Source organism: Pangasianodon hypophthalmus, chromosome 27, assembly GCF_027358585.1.
Source record: "Pangasianodon hypophthalmus isolate fPanHyp1 chromosome 27, fPanHyp1.pri, whole genome shotgun sequence".
Lineage (NCBI taxonomy): Eukaryota > Metazoa > Chordata > Actinopteri > Siluriformes > Pangasiidae > Pangasianodon > Pangasianodon hypophthalmus.
The window spans coordinates 6844554-6863688 of NC_069736.1; the positions used below are offsets into that span (position 1 = coordinate 6844554).

Here is a 19135-nt window from a genome sequence, read left to right on the forward strand (position 1 = left end):
ACCAGATTTTCTTTTAGAAGAGGTAGTGTCATGGGGGTGTGCAGTGACTAAATGGGAACACTTGGGATCAAATTAAAGCTGGAAGTCCATCATAGTGCAGTTTTCACATTAAACCACAGGGGGTGCCTGTGAGTGCTATTTTGTGAGTGCTATTTTTGTTTCTCTCGGGTATGATGTGAGAAGTTTCCAGAACATTCGACTGAGACACACACATGGTCATTTAAAAGTAGTCTTCTATGATTTCTACTTTCAACCTGACAGCATATATATTGTAGGTTATGTTCAAATTTGCTTCTTAAATTTAGAAACACATTACATGTGTTCTTCAGTTCTACTGAATTAATGTTTTTTGTTTGTTTGTTTGTTTTTCACATTCCTGATCTCTCTGGTTACTTCTGAAGGTAACTAGTGTTCAGCTCTCACATCAGTATTAATTGTGCAAATGACACAAAGGCGCAAATGACAGTCAGAGAAATTTACGTTCTTTTGACACACACACACACACACACAAAGTGCCGAGTCGTAAAGCTTCAGAACCACTGTACTCTTAGCTACAGTATCTAACACTTACCTACATATAGCTCTAAACACATATGCTGTAAACACTCATATAATTAAAACACATAGATAGAAAAAACAGTTTTCCAAATTTAGTCACACATTCAAACATTGTGCTGACTCTAAGGTGTCTGTGAGCTCTTAAAAAATTTAACCACTTTGGCTGTAATTTTAAATAAATTAGTTATACAAATGAAAGATCTTAATCCTAAATTTCCCTAAATTTGAATTGTCCTAGGATTTAGACTTTCAGGTGACTCCTACACTGTGTTCACAGAAGCAAATAAAGTAACAGCGATATGTACAAATGATAATAAAAATAGGCCATACAATCCAGCTGCTATTATTGTTTTTTTTAAATCACAATCAAAACAAGCCACGCCTACAAGCAACAACAAATAAGGCCAGGACACACCCACGAAAGACAAACCTGAGGTAATATAGGGTACTTCCTAGTGTAAACGTCTAATTAAAACTTACTTAAATTTATTTAAGCTTTTTTTTCTTATGTGATACAATTAGCTAGCAGAGATAGAAACATGCTGATAAAGTGAAATGTAAACATAACTGAAGTTGGCTGAAGAGTAGCAAATACTCTCACTGGTTAAAGTCTAAATTTCTGTAAGCAAATGGTAATAATGTGACTTCTGATGACATTTAATCAATTATCTTATCCAGTTTATAATAACTGTATATAATAATGTAACCGATTCCAAAGAATAATCTTTCAGTTAGTGAAAGTAATAAATGGGTTTATTGTACAAAAGACAAATATAGAATATACAGAAATTGAAAACAAAGAGAATTTATAGAGTCAGTGGACAGAGCCATGCATAGTCAGGTATAGGATGCTTGATTATAAATGCACCTCCTCCACTGTATAATGCATACCTTTTTATCTACCTGAGCCTCTTTGAAATGTGTGTACCAAATGGGGTAGGCACAATGTATTTTATAGTAGCTTGGACCCCAGTTGGGTAGGTTCACCCTAGGGTGTTATATGTTAATTAGTTTCCCGAGAATGAGTCTTTAGAACAATAGGAAAAGGTCTCCCATGTAGACCAGGTGGTCCCAGTATGTGTGTGTGTGTGTGTTTATAAATCTACTACAAATCCCTCCCTGCAACTGTAAACTCGGACTGACAGCATACACATGGCATAGTTTCATTTTTCATGAAAACAATGTATTGAATATTTCTTTACCTTTAAGCAATGTAACCATTTGGTCCTATATGGTAACATGATCTTTGACAACAATCTCTAATAACTTATTAAATCTGGAAAAGTATGCTAAGGATGTATAAAAGGGTGTGCATTAATGTTAGTCAGAAATGAAATATTTTCAGACAGACATTGAAGATAATGTCTGTCTGAAGCTTCTGTACAAACTGTGGGTCTGCATTATTCGTAATCTATTCTAAGAGGATTCGATCATCTTCACGGCTTTTTGAAATGTAAAATGACCAGCGTACCAAATGGGGTAGGCACAATGTATTTTATAGTAGCTTGGACCCCAGTTGGGTAGGCACAGCCTAGGGTGTTATATGTTCATTAGAATGAGTCTTTGGAACAATAGGAATAGGTTTCCTGTGTAGACTAGGTAGTCCCAGTATGTATATGTGTGTGTGCAGGTGTGTGTGTGTGCGTGCGTGTGTTTGCGTGTGAGGAGAAGACACACACATTGCAAAATATAAATTCATATACTGTAAATGTTATTTCTTAAACCCGCATGATATTTATGATGCCACCACATTGTTCACCATGAAATATGGATTAGATTGATACCAAATATTCCCTATTTAGATGACCAAGTTTAGTTCCCATGTTCTCTCTGACCCACATTCCTGATCACTATAACCTTAATCAAATTACTGCCACAGTTTATAAATCTACTACGGTTTAGACTTTGTTGTATGTGTATTTTCTTTAGCTGTCTGTCCATCCACCTGTCTATCTATCTGTCATTGTCTACTGAGTACTACACTTTCTAGAGAAAAGCCTTATGGCAAGCCTCCCGTGTTCTTTTCATAGATTCCTGTGCAATTCTGTAATGCAGGGGAGGAGGGATTATGTGCATGTGTGAGTGTATGTCATTACACCCGTGAAGAGGTTAAACAGACCCCTAGTCAGCTGTACTGCGGACAGGCTTTGCGTCGGATTGCATTCTTCTGCTACGTCTGCCATGAATAGACTTTCTAGTCAGTTCTATAAATATTTGGGTCGGGGGGGGGGGGGGGGGGGGGGGGGGGGAGGGGGGAGAGGACATGACTGGTGCTAGAAAGTTTGAGAGAGTGTGAGAAAGAAACGGGGGTGTGCCGATGAGGGTGGGCAGTAACCAGCTTATTATAAAAGCCTGCAGCCTCCAAACAGGCAGCACATTCTGGAAAAGCTTCTGATAAACAGCTTCAAGCATCCAACGAGAGAAGTACTTATTTCTTCAGCCATGGCTGAGAGGCGCATCCCTTTCACTTTTCTCCGTACTCCATCCTGGGAACCGTTCCGTGACTGGTACCAGGGCAGCAGGATCTTTGACCAGGCATTTGGGATGCCAATATTACCAGAGGAGATGCACGTCTTTCCCAGCAGCCACTGGCCTGGCTATATGCGCCCTTCCATTGGTGCTGAGATGGCCCCCCTGATGCACAGCGCTCAGATGCCCGCACCCCTAGTGCCTCATCCATCAACCTATGCCCGCGCCTTGTCACGCCAGCTCAGCACCGGGGTGTCTGAGATCAAGCAGACACAGGATGCCTGGAAGGTGAGCTTGGACGTCAACCATTTTGCTCCTGAGGAACTCACGGTGAAGACCAAGGATGGTGTAGTGGAGATCACTGGTAAGTTTGAATGTCATTTTATCTGTCAAACAAACATGAAAAATTGCATTTGGATTGCACTGAAAGATTACTGTTTTCCATTTAGATGAGAACACTGGTGAGATGTTTAAGATTCGATTTCTCCATGTTAGCATAATCAAAATGTTTTCCACCTGTTGATTGCAGTTCAGCATTTCTGCTGGATCATGTAACACTTTGTTAAGCTGTCATCCAAACATACTATTAGATTTTGGCTGATGAGTTGTTTTTCCATTTTGCTGCAAGCGTTTTGTGGTCCACCAGCAGATGAAGCATGTTTAGAGACACATACAAAGGATAGTTTATATGAATAAGGAGTTAAAACCCAAAGTGTAAATTAATAAAAGACCCATACGACTCTTTCTTGAATTCAAAATGAATTAAAAGATAGCCCTTGTTGATGATGGCCAGCTGGTGATTTACTTCCTGATTGAAACAATCAGACAAGAGAAGGACTCTATAACAGGCTGAAAAATATTTAGAGAAAAAAAAAACACAGAGCCCAGTGTCAGTCAGAGATGAAGTGTTTTTCAATTTTGCCAATTTGCATTTATATAGCTCATGTATAGTGTTATTGCTGAAATAACCCAGAAATCAATCAGCATATCATTTGCAGCCTTTGGGAAATAAACTGGATTTGGTATAGATCAATCTGGGAAAGATGGAAAGATAATAAAGTCATAAATCTGTGCAATAACTAAATTTACTGGGACCTAAGGATTCATATTTTATACTGGATGTGAAAAAATAGGAGAGAAAGTAGACATTTCTCACTGACCACTCTCTGTGTCCTTCATTATAGGACGAGCTAGAGAGCAGTTAACAGTTAGAGTTCACAATAGACTTCAGGAAGTGAACCGCCCAAACCTAACCTTTGGGAAAGCTGTTTGGAAAACAGCCTAGAGTAGGACTCACACCACTGTAGGACAGTCTGAGCTCAAACACTCTGAGGTCATGAACGTGCTGTGACATTCTCCTCATTGCTCATTGTTTACGGCATGCCTTACTTGTAAAACACAAGGTCATAAACTAAGATGTTTAATATTTTTCTTCAAAACTTGATAAGAAGCCTGTAGCAGTTATGATAGATTTCAAGAGAAAGGAAGTAGTGAAGAAATTCTCAATTCTCATTATTTTAAGACATAACTGGGAGTTAACTCTATATCTCTGTTTTTTACTATCAGTCTCAATCAAACTTTCGTAAGGGTGGTGATCTGAGAGCCATTTATTCTTGCATTCTTGCAATATTTATTAAGGTTTATTAAGGTTCCTCATATGTCTGCATTAGTGTAACTATTTTACCCATTTTAAGTAGTTATAGTGATGTTGCCACATTCCAGTAACTAATACACAATTATGGGAATTTATGGTATTTAAGTACAGATGTTGATTAATTCATGGCCTTTGTAACAAGACTTTATGATTAAACATCATAAAAACTTTGATATATTCATGACAGTCGTTACTAATGCCAGCTATTTTACTAAAGCTCTTGTAGCCTCTAGGGCCTCTCAGGACCATGGTGGGCTGTATGCCTTCCTTCTATTATTGGAGTCGTTGTCAAAACAGGCAAACACGTTGCCACAGCACAGGAGCACCAGCTAGGCTTGACGAAAGTCCTAGAAGACTAGTAGACATGTAAAAAGCTGAGACCTTTTATGTATGTCCTGCTTCACAAAGAACATAAATTAAGAAGATGGAGATGCTAGTTGTCAACACCCAGTAGGTGTTAGGTAAAACCTTTTTTGGAATGCAAACACACTGAAATGGTATGATCCAAGAAAGACATACTGCTTGTAGCAGTGTGCTCGCATCCAAAAGCAAAGTGAAAACGTGAAGATTTGGCCAAAAATGAAACATGTTTGTGCTTTATCTTTACAGGCAAACACGAGGAAAGGAGGGACGAGCATGGCTTCATATCTAGATCCTTCACTAGGAAGTACACGTGAGTATAGGAACTTATTACTGTCCTTGTATACAACATAATGAGTGTGAAAACAAGGAGTGGATAATATAAATGAATATCAGAGACTAGCATATGCTTTAACAACTTTTAGATAAGGCCAGTTACTATAATATTCATTTGAACATTTAATATTATTATTAGCTTGAATATTACTATTCATACTTAGTCCTGAAATGAGTTTGGCATGAATGATGCAGCATATAAGGAAAAATGGGAGCAAAATACTCAACTTCGAGGGTGCCAAAAGTTGTAATGTGGTGAATTTATATTACTGACAGCTTTGTAAATGTCAATAAGTTTTCTGCCATGGGAAAGCTTTCGAGTCAGAGGACTTTCCGGTTTCTTGATAACATCGATATGTTGAGGTATAAGAGGAATATAAGAGGAATATAAGAGGAATAAAACACTTTGTGACAGGCTGTTATTGGAAAATAACTCTGCTTAGCATCAGGCCACATTACACCACCCTGTTGCTGATTATTTTCCTATAATAGCACGCCCTATTATGATTTATTCCTTACTTATCCACTGATTACGTCAAATTTTTTCCTTGGGGATAAATTGCACATTTCTCCAGGCTCTTTTGACTTATCATTTTCGGTTAGTGTTAAGTTAGTATTCACATAGCACATAACACATAGCACTATTTCTCTGTCTTATCTTCATTCTTTTATTTGATGTGTGTTGTTTCCCTAGTCTGTGACTAAATCTGGCCACTAAGCCTTTATTCAGTACAGAACATTCCAGAAGCTTCCCAATCTGCTCTCCAGTACATACCACAGCTCTGTTTTCCCTTTTCTCAGTCTCAGCCCAGTAGATCTCATGAAACGGGTAAACAGAGCAGCTCACAGCAAAGCAAGACAAGTCTATAGACTCTATAACATATATAGTAGCGTCTCCCGCTTCCTGATTATAGTCATTCTCTGCCTCAGCTACTCTCTTTGTCTCATGCTCTGGGTCTTTGTCTTTCTCTCATTCTCTCCCACCCTTCTCTCTCTCTCTCTCTCTCTCTCTCTCTCTCGCTCACACACACACACACACACACACACACACAGTACGCACCTTTGTCGCCACCAAGAGGAAGCCTCTGTCTGCCTCTTTTTCAAAGAATTGTCACTGCACTGATTCGTTGAAATGGATGCAACAAAAGACATCAGTAGTATTAGATAAGGACATAGTGGTCATTATTATTTTAAGTCATCTACAGTGATTGCACAAAGCCATTTCTACCATTTTAAGTATAATGAGACTCTAGCAGTATTGAAATACCATTAGAAACCAGCATAAGGCAAAAGAGATTGATCTTATCTGCTTGAGCACATTATTTCCACATCCAGCATCCTTCAGTCTTGGAGAGGCACTTAGTGCTTCACTAGCTGCTATTTCACTAATAATGCAATAAGACTAGAAATTTTAGTTGGTATTTGACCATGACCCAGGAAAGCTCTATGTATATGTTTTGTGCACTAGACGTTTGTTGTCAATCTAACTTGCTTACCGAACTGTCCAGCATTGGTGTCTAGCAAACTAGCTAACTTGCAAACCATAAACAATAAGAAAAAAAAAAGCATAAAACACACGTAAGAAATAAAACTGGGGCAAAGAAAAGAAAAATGACTGGGGCCTGCTACGACAAGTCAACCATTACCACCCTGAAGTATGTTCTTTCTCTTAAGCTACAGCAATTTTATTAACAATAACAGTAACAATTTCTTAATTATTAAAGAATGACATCATACATTTTATAGTTACATTTAATGTTGTGCAATGTCCATGAAAATTAGTTCCTGTTATATCACTCGTGTTATAACAGCTATGAACAGTTGCTCCCTCACTGTCCTGTCATATTTTAATGTCTTGCTGTTAGGAAGACAAACAGCAATGATGCAAAGCCTTCCATCCTGAAAATTTTCCTTAAATGAGCAACTTTACCTCTGACTGTTACAAAGTGCTGACACTGGAGACTCCTTTCAAATTTGCTAAACAAATATCTTATCATAGAAAACTTCGCTATATCCACAATTACACAGATTCTTTATAAAAAAAAAAACAAAAACAAAAACAAAACAACACCTCTGTCCCTGTGTAAGTACCACAGAAAAGGTTATAGATAGACCTGTTGTTTGACTTTCAGTCAGGACTAGAAAATTAAACACCTTCTGACCAGAATTGATAATTCAGTAGTGTTGTACTGTAATGATAGTTCTACCATCTAATCTAGCCTCCCGTTTGACTCTACACTATGTAGGCTCTTTTTTGGCAAATAATTTGTAGACAGTTCAGGAAGAATTATATAAAATCCCATTTTGTATTATTTGTGCTGTAACTTTCACTCACAAAATTTATTCACCCTGAAAGGTTGCAAAGTGAAATCAAATTCATTACAGCAAAAACACTTCCTGTATGGCTTATTTGAAAAACTCAATCCTTCGTAGACACACTGCAATGACATCTTAGCAGGTGAAAATAGCTTCAATATAAATAGTCCAATTTATCTACTGTTTCCTGTTATAAGTTTATAGCAAGACAAATATAAATTTATTAACCCTATTTCTACATTTTTACTAATTTCAGGCATTAGATTGTCTTATTCTATTGGCAGATTATGTTGCTTTTTAAAAAAAAAAAAAAAATGCTTAAAACTAGAAAAATTATGTCAATAGAACAAGACTATTTCAAGTTTGAAATTGGTAAAAATGTCTAGAAAGAGGTTTCATAATCTTATATTTGTCTTGTCATAATTTTATAACTGGAAATACTGAATAAATTGGACTATAGTCAAGATATTTTCACTTGTTAAGATGTCTTTTTTGCAGTGCACTGTTTTTGTAGGCGTTATCAAGTTTTCACATTTTTATCTACACATTAAACCTTTAGTAAATCAGGGCCTTAGTGTTTGCTGATTAACTACTTCCACTAACTCCTGAACCACTAATGCTTCACATGCCACCACACCTTATTTTAACAACATATAGGGAAAATCCTGTGGTCATGGTTCACTAGTTCCTGATTCAGCTCACAAAGTACACAAAGCAACACCATTCCTTTACACTGACTTCTTGTCCTGTAGAACCTGACTTTAATATAATGCCACTTATGCATGTGGGCTGTTTGTCTTCTTGTTTTCTCCAGACTGCCCCCTGGTGCCGATGCAGAGAAAATCACCTCCTCACTCTCCCCCGAGGGCGTTCTAACTGTGGAGACGCCACTCCCCAAACCCGCCATCCAGTCCTCGGAGATCACCATCCCTGTAAACACGGCCAGCAGCGTTGTGCAAAAGCAAGATGCCACAAAGTGATGAAGAAGAGAAGAAATGTTTCCGAGCATGACATTTGAGATAGACAAGACACTGTTTTACATACTGCATGCTCTATTCAGTGCACACTTTAGAATATGACATGGGATTGATACATTTCTTGTTTTTCACTTTGTCTTTCTTTTTGTGTGTCACCATTACCATGTGTACTGCAACCATATGTTAGTTCTCCTGTAATTACGCACTTCCTTTGAGTAATGGACACTCACACAAACACACACACACATACCGTTTGCTGGCGAGAACTGAAAGCAGTTTGCACACTTGCTAATAGAGGGGTGTTGGTTTCTTTGACACATAAACACACAAGTAGCACTACACACAGAGAGACAGTCTTGACACCATTCACACACCTCTGACCCCCAACAGAGCAGTTATTTCCCTCCCTCTGGTACAAGAGAACAAACAGTATGAAAAAGCTCCGTGGGGTGTTAAGGCTGTGTAATGTTCTTATAATGAGTTGAGGGGAGAAATTTGGAAGATAATTTAGCAGAACACAATGCTATGAACTTTTCAATAAACTTTTAAACTTCAGACTTCAAATTTCGGTATGTTCTGAGTTGTAGTAATATTTCACACAATACATTACGTTGTTGCATGTTACATTTAAAATTATCCCAATATCATCTGTCATATGAACATGTTGTCAACTGAAGCAAGGTGTGAATGGGGTAACCCACACACAGCACATTTTCACATGTATGACATTAGAGACAACATAAAACAGAAATCACAACGCATTTTCTCTTGCAACATGAAGTCATTTTAAGTGAAACAGGATCTTGAAATTTTTGCCTGATAATAGCTGGGGTTGGGGAAGGGGAGTGGTACAACATGACATGGTTTAAACCATTTATTACCATTTATGGGCAAAAGCCATTGCATTTTGATGGAAGAGAAAAAAACAAAGATTTCTTCTTTTAAATGATTGACAGTGAATCATGAATATAATCAGGGACATGACCTAACAAGAAAAAAAAAAGTCAGTCTTTCAGATTTCAGGCTGTGTTTAAAGAATGCTTTAGGGTTTTTTCAACTTCAGCTCTATCCACTATTTTGTGACCAAAAGGGAATTACCATAAACAAGAGTTTCTTTTGTCCCATCCAGTTCGCATTCCTGCTCACACCCAGTGTTCCCTAGATAGGATCCTGATTTTCTTATACTGAGAAAAGAATGGAAAATGGTTATTTGAAGTCACACGTGCAAAGGAAATATAAGGGTAGTGCTCGAATTCTGTCAAGATATGTTTAAAATATGCAACAATATTATTGTAACAATAGAGGCTGAGAGAGTTAGGATTCATGTGTGTGAGGTTTATTGAAAGAATACTCAAACAAAATCAGGCAGGCTGTATTCGGTACACACACAGTCAACAGCAAACACAGGTAAAAGGGCAATCGAAAGGCAATGTCAAGAAACAAAGCAAGAAGCATATAATTAACAAGGCAGTTAGGAATAATAATGCTCATACAGGAGGATTGGCAAGACTTCGCAACTGCTGAGTAGAAAACATGAGTTTATATAAACATAAATTAGGAAATAAAACAGAAGTAATTGGAAGAGCTAGACTAGTACTCAGGAGACTGCAACCTCTGCTGGCAGGGAGGGGTAGTGTTCAGAGTTGCTATGACAATAAGGCAACTCTACTAATACAGCATTACAGGGTCTGTGGTGTGATCCTGAGCTTGGCTTACTATCTGAACAGTTTTACAGGTTCTCGCCATGTCCAAGTGGGTTTTCAGGGTACTACAGATTACTTACACCTTCCAAAAACACACCAGTGTGTGGATTGGCTACTCTAGGGCGTGACGTGTGTAAATGACTGGCATCACATCCAGGGTGTATTCCTGTCCCACACTCAGACACTGGAGCCACCCTGACCAAGATAAATTGCTTACTAAAGATGAATGAAGGAACAAGCAGTTATACTAAAGCAATAAAGATCATATGAAGAGAGGCAGAAATGTGGGAAAGTCTTAGCAAAGCTCTTCCTATGCAAACACACACATACAAATACATATATATACACACACACACGCGCAACAGTTCTGAATAATTCTTTTACACTGTTTTATCTATTATTATTGTATTTTTATTAAAAGACAGCACACATTGAGATAACAATCACACCCTATCTCTATTAATTTACCACAGTGGGACACAATCTTGATCCTCATGTCTTTAGGCACTGCACATTTTCCCATTTTCCCTCCTCTAACCCACCTGATCTAATTAATCAGCTATCTAACAAGCCCTTCCTCAGTTGACATGGCTGTATTAAAACACAGACAAACCACTAAAATATGCACGGCAGGTATTCTCCATGATTGTTTCGATGAAGAAGCAGGTCAAACATTGTTCAGTTGCAAGCTTGGATGAAGCAGCTGTGTCATGTAGTTCTATTCTTAAGCTTATAATCAGATGCATAAATGTATAAATGTAATACACAAAAGAAAACAAGGCTTCTGTTAGAACATGTTATGGTGGACATGCTCCTTTTTAGACACTACATCCATTAGCTGTGTTTTATGCCTGGGGCACATTGAAGGCAACTGCAGCATCTGTGTGCATATGTGTGTTCATATTTCTGTGTGTGTGTGTGTGTGTGTGTGTGTTTGTGTGTTTTTACTCACTCAGCTACAACCCCAGCACAAATGTACACTCATTCTCTATCTCTCTCTGGCTGCATAAGCCTGCTATTTATAGAAAGGGATACGATGTCCTGCATTTCCGGCATGTTCCATGGCAGTAGTGGAAATCTGATGAGCACTGTGTGTGTATGTGTGTGTGTGTGTGTGTGTGTGTGTGCATGTGTATGTACTCGTGCGTGTATGCGTATGTGCGTGTGTGTGTGTGTTACAGCAGGACAAAGTAATATTCCATTGAAATCTGAATTTTATTGATGCTGGAATCATAAATGTGTTGTATCAAGCCCTTTGTTTGATTTAGTATTATTAGGCAGTGTTGGGCAGGTAACGGTTGAAGTATTTTATCATTTTTTTCAGGCCTGCACAGAACAATGTATGACGTGCACATATAATTACATTTTTTAAAGGCTACGTCATATTATACCCTTCACTAATTTGATATTCTTTGATCCTTTCAGGTACACTTACACACACAAGTTTATTTTGCCATATAAACCACCGCACTGATTTTGCATCAAGGTTAAAAGGTCACTTTGAGTTGATTGTTTTCTGTAGTAACCACTGGGAACTAAACCCAGGCACGATCATTCATTTATTTTCAGTGACCGCTTCAATTTCAGTGACTGGTCATGGTGAATCTAGAGCCTATACTGGGAGCACTGGGTGCAAGGTGGGAATACACACGGGATGGATCACCATCGCACGGCAATAAACCCATGTATTCATGACTAGGAACAATTTAAAGTAGCCAAATCAACCAACTGGCATGTTTTTCAGAGGTGGGAGGAAACCGGAGAACCTGGAGAAAACCCAAACAGACAGTAACCTGAGCTGAGGATCAAACCAGGAATGTTGTCCAGCCCAATGCAGATAGTGAAAATACTATTTTGCAGAAGCAGTGAATGTTTTAATGCTTTAAAAAAAAAAAGAAAAGAAAAAAGAAAAAAAAAACAAAATAGCTTTTACAGCATATAATCACACCAGTCTGGATGGCAAATGTAGGTTTAGTAGAATAGCATTGTTTAATATGGCGGATATCATAAAGTGGCTTAAATTTTAAGAACCACATTTCCAAATTAAATATAGACAGTTAAGAATTATTTTTTTTTTATACGATGTCAAGTTTGGAATAAACTTGCCAATTCATGAAACCCAAATGCCCCCTATTACATGTGATTTAAAATTCTACAAGTATTTTGAGTTTTAGCATTATTATTTTTGTTGCATAACTTCCTGTTCAGTTTCATTATCTGCAAGAAAGAGGTAGCGCAGTCTCAGCACTCCAAGTCCTCCAGGGCCAGAAATCCATGAGTCACCATTCACATTTTCCCTCTTCTAATGCTTATTTAAATTAGTCATCTGCTCACTCCTTCTTTCACCCGTCAGTCCATTGAGTCTTTCCCTTTTTCACCAGCTGACCAGTGCTGAGCCATAAACACACTCACCCAGCTGTCAGACACAAAGTAGGGCAGCTCTCAGAAGGCTCTCAGTTGCATGTAAGAAGTGAACTATGGTTCCTTATTTCTCTCTCTCTCCATCTCCAGTATTCAGCATCAAGGATTGGCAAAATGTGTAGGACTCGGAAATAGGGATTCCACGACTGCATGAAGACTTGTTGATGATATGATAGACTCAATGATAGACAGCTCACTAGACGTACAGCAGTAGAGGTGATTCCAGTACACATGTACATATACTCTAATTAATAGCAATTAATTTCCCTAATCCTTGCCATAGGCTTGTAGATTATTAGGCTCCAAAATGACAAGCTAACTACACATTTAGGACAAACTATGGCAGAAAAGGAGTAATACAGCGCCTTAGCTAATGTTTTTGCATGCTGTACTCTAAAATGCTGCATAAAAATTGGCCAACTGCTGGAACGTTAAATTATATCAGTACTTCAAATCAAGTAAAAGAAAAAAAGTCAAGCATACATTACATTACTTTCTGGTTTACAGTTTCCACAATCATCCTTTATTTAATTTATCACCACCATGTCTGTTCTGCTTCTTCCTTTCCTCCGTTTCTCATTTCCTCTTTCTCTCTTGACTTCCTGAAAAGTAACTCCTTTTGCTGTACACTGCCCATTGGAAGTTTCAGAAAGTTCCTACATTTTGAGTTTAATATTTACAGGACTATGTGATTAGAATTTGGAGGGTGATGTGGGCAGGCCTTATCTGTCCTGAAGCTATGCCTCTGTACAAAAAGACTGGTGATCTTGATCATGACATTATAATTCATGAGATTACTTTTAGAAACTTCATCCGTCATATGGCCATGACAATTCATCATCATTCTGGAACTGGGAAACATTGTGGGTATGTTCCAGGTACTTTTGGTTAGGAATAAAACATGACATGACGTGCTATTATAGGAACATAATCAATGACATGTTTGTGTGGTGCAGCCCAACTTACTGTTGCCACCCCAAATATGATTAACATCCTGAATTTTTTATTCTTCTTATACCACAGCAATTTTCCAACCATCACAATTAATTTATTAAAGAATAATAAGTCATATTTTTAATTATAATTATAATTACATTTAATGTTGTAGAACATTCTTGTTCCTATTATCACTTACATTAGCCAGCCTCCATATTCTCCAGGTAATAAGACCAAAAAAAAAAAAAAAAAACAGACAAAAAAAAAAAAAAAAAAAAAAAAAAAAAAACAGACGTCATGTTAAAGCATAGGAAGTTCTCTGGCCTGAAAGCATTCATGGAAGAATGCTTACTGACATTGGAGACTCCTTCCATAAATATTAAATAAACATCTCCTTAGAGAAAGCTTTAACAATTAGGTATCTTTGTTACATAACTACAGTTTTTAAAATCCATTTATTGTTTTAATTAGATCATGTAGAGTGTCCGCCATACAAGTCCCAGCGAATGAGTTGCTCCTATAGAAAAGATAACATCATTAACCCTAAATCTGTAATATAAGTCATAGCTGATACTATTTTCAGGGCTACTGTTACGGAAAATTAAAAAACACTTTAAGTAAACTGACCAATCAGATTCAAAATTCAGAAACACTGCAGTATAAGAAGACTTAGATAATAGGGGGAGCTCTGTCTAATTTCTGATTAGTACTTGCATCAGAAGCACTTATATTTTCAGTGTCTTGTTTAAAGCAATGAAAAAAGAATCAATATTGTGATCATATTGCAGTTTACAAAAATAATCCATCCTTGTTACCATATTGTTGTATATAAGAACTGAATAGGTACTTGCACATGAATTAAGCAGTGAGCAGTGAGAGAATCCAACCAGTCAGCCTTTGAGCTTGAGCTGTGGCATATGTAGAGCATCTGGTCACTGGTGCTGGCAGTCAATGTGTGTGTGTGTGTGTGTGTGTGTGTGTGTGTGTGTTTGTGTTTGTGTGTGCACACATTCAGTCTGGCCCACTGAACAGCTTCTGCATCTCTCCATTGAACATTTTCAATTCATGCACTCACAGATGCATGTGTGTACACAAAGCATGACACACTGTACATACACTCAGCTGTCAGTTTATTAGGTATACCTTTCATGTATCTAGCTCAGTGAAAATTTTATCAGGTATACCAGCACTTTGTTGGTATACGTTTAGAGATAGATGTCCATGTGTTGCTGAGCACATTCCAGCCTCTCATCCATCAGTGGAAAGGGACAAGCAAGCGCCACCATAAATCAGATATTATTTAGATGGTGGACCATTCTCAGCAAGGGCTGCCATTGGGGTTGTTGGACTACCTATCAGAAGGTTGTGAGTTCAAATCCCAGCATGTCACTGCTGGGCCCTTGATCAAGGCCCTTAACCCTCAGCTTCTGAGTTGTATAAATAAGATAAATGGAAGTTGCTCTGGATAAGGGTGTTGGTCAAATGTCATAAATCTTTCTCAGCCCAGCAGTATCACTTTTTTATCATTGAGTTATTGTTTATTTACGAAGAAATATAATCTTCTTAATATGACAAGATATTAATTAATTCATTAATTCATTCATCCATTCATCTTCAGTAACCGCTTTATCATGGTCAGGGTCACGGGGAATCCTGACTAGCCAGGTCATTGCACCCGCATACATTTTTACAATTCATATTGTAAAAAATATTCCATTTAACCTTCCTTGTTTTTTATTTTATTTTATTTTCATTGTCTCCATGATTTTAAAAAATGGTTTTCTAGTTGTTGTTCTTCTTCGTGAGAAGCAGTCTGATATACAGTACATTACTCCAGCAGACTCGTTATGCAAAGATTCGTCTGGCTTTCTTCCTCTCTACATGTACATATGTCTCCTGCATCTACCTGAGCACAAGCCCACTGAGTAATGATAAGATATTGAGCACATTAAATCTTCCCCGCAGCCCTAGATACAGAGATTGTATTGGATGGCGCAGCCGCACGTGCGCTGTTCTTATTGGTCATCGCGATCAGACAGAAGCGAACCGGATGGACTTACAAACAGATTGCTGTGGCACGCGGCCTGAAACAGATTTTCTGTTCACGTTAGAGTACGATACTGCGCGCGCGCACACACACACACACACACACACACACACACACAGAGAGAGAAAGAGGGAGAGAGAGAGAGAGCTAACCTTGAGGAATGGAAGTTTGAGTTGTGGCAGGTAAATTATTCTCCCTAGCGTTTTGGAAAAACACAATTTAATTTGTGTGATAATGTTATTTAAGAAATATATTTTATATTAATTCATGGTATAATAATACAGTACTGCTATAACTTTTTTTTTTTTAGAACATTATCATTTGTTATCAACAAAACTCAGTTGTGGCTAATAAATGTGACTCCCATATACAATTAAAGGTTTAACTAAACTAATTATATACCAGACTCATTATTAGCCTGTGTAAATGCAAAATACTGTAGCCTTACTGAGCAAACAGTTTAAGTTATTTGGCAAAAACTGTGCCAATCCAGGCTCACATTATGTTTTCTGTTTTCACTGGTTGCCAGGCTTAACCAAATCTTATTGTTTTTTGTCCCCTTGACTTGATCTGATTTCCAAGAAGGTTGAACAATAGCAATGTAGCCGCAACTATCAACAATACTGTCCCCCCCACAGAAATTCATTCATTCATTCATTCATCTTCAGTAACCACTTTATCCTGGTCAGGGCTGTAGTGGATCCTGACCCTATCCCGGGTACACTAGTTGCATGGCAGGAATTAACCCTGGAAAGGATGCAAGTGAAACACAGGGTACCATCCACAGACATTCACTCCTAGGTTTTAGCCAGTCCACCTACTGGCATGTTTTTGGGCGGTGGGAGGAAACCAGAGAAAACCAATGAGGACACAGGGAGAACAGGCAAAGAAGCTCTATACAGACAGTAACCTGAGATCAGGCTTGAACTGAGGAATCTGGAGCTGTGACAAGTCATCGCAACTCATTGCACCACTGTGACACCTTTTTTTTTCAGAAATACACTTAATAAAACAAATAAAATGGTTGCATTGTTAAAATTTTGATTATCACCCAACCTGATTATAAATGTAATCTTCGAATTTAGTTGCTTGTAAGAAACATAACTTGGGGGGTTAGGCTGTCTAAAATAGCTTTATAATGAATCTAGTCTATCATTGGGTGCACTGGTTCCTTTGTTCATCTTATGCTTAATCAAAGATTTTTTAATACACACATCTCCTTGACTGAGTCAAAATCTACTTCTGCTGCTAGAAAAACCTAATTTGCTTACACCTGCCCTACTGACTCTCTTCCTCTCAGGGAAATTGCATGCTTGACTTCAGATGGCTGTGTACTGGACGATTCTGCCATTTTGCAAGCCCAAGGGAGCACTCCAGCCTCTGAATCAGCACAATGGCATGGTTTTTGACACTTAGAAGTAATATCAGTTTTCTTTTTCTTTAAATGAACCTACAGATAACACCACCCATTGCAGCAAGTGAAGTCTAAATATTGTTGGTGCTTGTTTGTTGATGTACTATAGAAACTAATCACATCTCATCAATCAAGACTGACAATGAAATGGTCAGCTGTTTGATTGATGCTTTCCTCTGTCACACCTACAAGATAAACATTCGGTGCTGCTATCAAAGATATGAACTGCAAAATATTTGCGATCTCTCACCAAAGTTATTTCATATCAGCTAAGCAACTGTGAACATAAAAATGAAATACATCTCACTGAAGCTTCACTATGTGTAGATGAAAACTATTTCTTGTTCAACACCTTGAAGTGAAGGTTTAATGAGTTACATACCTAAAGTATATTTAGTAATATTTAGTTTTTTTAATAAGAACACTACATGACTTCTTCGTAAACATGATGGCAAACGGGAAGCCTGACCCCTGAAGCTAAAAAGCAACAAACATTGCTAGCATTGTATGAGTATTTTTAAGTGGTGAGGTATTAAGTACCTATGAGGAAATTATTACAACCATATTCAGAATGCCTTTAGACTTTTACAAACTCATTCTAATAAGTTATAAGTTATCATTTTTATAGTAATAGTTCATTCACAGGGACATGTATGGCAGACAATCAACATAATCTAAGTAGCCTAATAATAAACAAATTTTTTTTTTGTATAATTGTATAATCCGTGCTGAGTTATTGCTTTGTAACAGTCAGAAAGTTTTTAGCCATGGGAAAATCTTCAGGACTGAAGAGAACCACATTCTGGTTCAAAATGCAGCATTCAAAATGCAGCATTTTTCTTAATAAAAAAAAAAAAAAAAACCTGCAGTCTTAAGACTTTCCTGTGGTGGAAAATCTTTTAAAGCTCTGACACTGGAGACTCCTTCCATAAATGTATAAACAGTAAATAAACAAACATCTCCTCACAGGAAGCTTCACCATAGCAATTATTTTTCATTTTTCTTTGTTAAAGAACATTACTATCCATTTATTTTTAGCCTAGCCCAATTATTAGTGCTATCCAAGTCCCTGTGAATGTGTTAATATAAACCTCATTTGAAGTACAGATGGAACTACAGTGAGAGCTGCTGTTACAGAAAATTAGATTTGCAATTCAGATGTGAGAATTCTACAGCGCTGTGTTATAAAAGGAACTAACTTATCGTGTGGAAGTTCCACACATTAAATGTACCATAACTATAAATGGTTAAAAAGTTCATATAAATTTGAATTGTTGGCAAATTGCTGTTGTGTATAAGAGGAATAAAAGACTTTCGGATGTGCTGTTATATGAAAATAGTCAAGTTTGGGGTGATAACTTCATGCTGGGACACGTCACACTGCCCCATCATTGATTATTTTTCCTATGATACCATACCAAAAGGGTTTTACTCCTTATATACGCAGATAAAATGATAACAGATAGTACACTGTATGGCCAAAAGTTTGTGGGCACCTGACCATCACACCCGTATGTGCACCTTCCTCAAACTGCCACAAAGTTGGAAGCACACAATTGTAAAGAATGTCTTTGTAACATCACAGTTTCCCTTCACTGGAACTAAGAGGGCCAAACATGTTCCAGCATGAAAATATCTCTGTGTCCAAAGTGAGCTCCATGAAGACATGGTTTATCAGGATCAGAGTGGAAGAACTCGAGTGTCCTACACAGAGCCCTGACCTCAACCCTACTAAACACCCTTGTGATGAACTGGAATGCCGACTGCGCCCCAGGCCTCCTCGTCTGACATCGGTGCCTGACCTCACTAATGCTGTGGCTGAATGAGCACAGATCCTCACAGCAATGCTCCAAAATCTAGTGGAAAGCCTTCCCAGAAGTGTGGAGGTTGTTATAGCAGTAAAGGGGGGGGACTAAATCTGGAATGGGATGTTCAAAAAATCAC

The 19135-nt window shown here is 37.8% G+C and overlaps 1 protein-coding gene across 1 annotated transcript; it reads left to right on the forward strand.

The window, feature by feature from the left end:
- The first annotated feature begins 2878 nt into the window (after window positions 1-2878).
- Window positions 2879-9234, forward strand: hspb1 (heat shock protein, alpha-crystallin-related, 1). Its single transcript, XM_026921457.3, has 3 exons — window positions 2879-3391; window positions 5291-5354; window positions 8508-9234. The coding sequence occupies exons 1-3, from the start codon at window positions 3001-3003 to the stop codon at window positions 8671-8673; spliced, it is 621 nt and encodes a 206-aa protein (XP_026777258.1). The 5' UTR covers window positions 2879-3000; the 3' UTR covers window positions 8674-9234.
- The last annotated feature ends 9901 nt before the right edge of the window (window positions 9235-19135 follow it).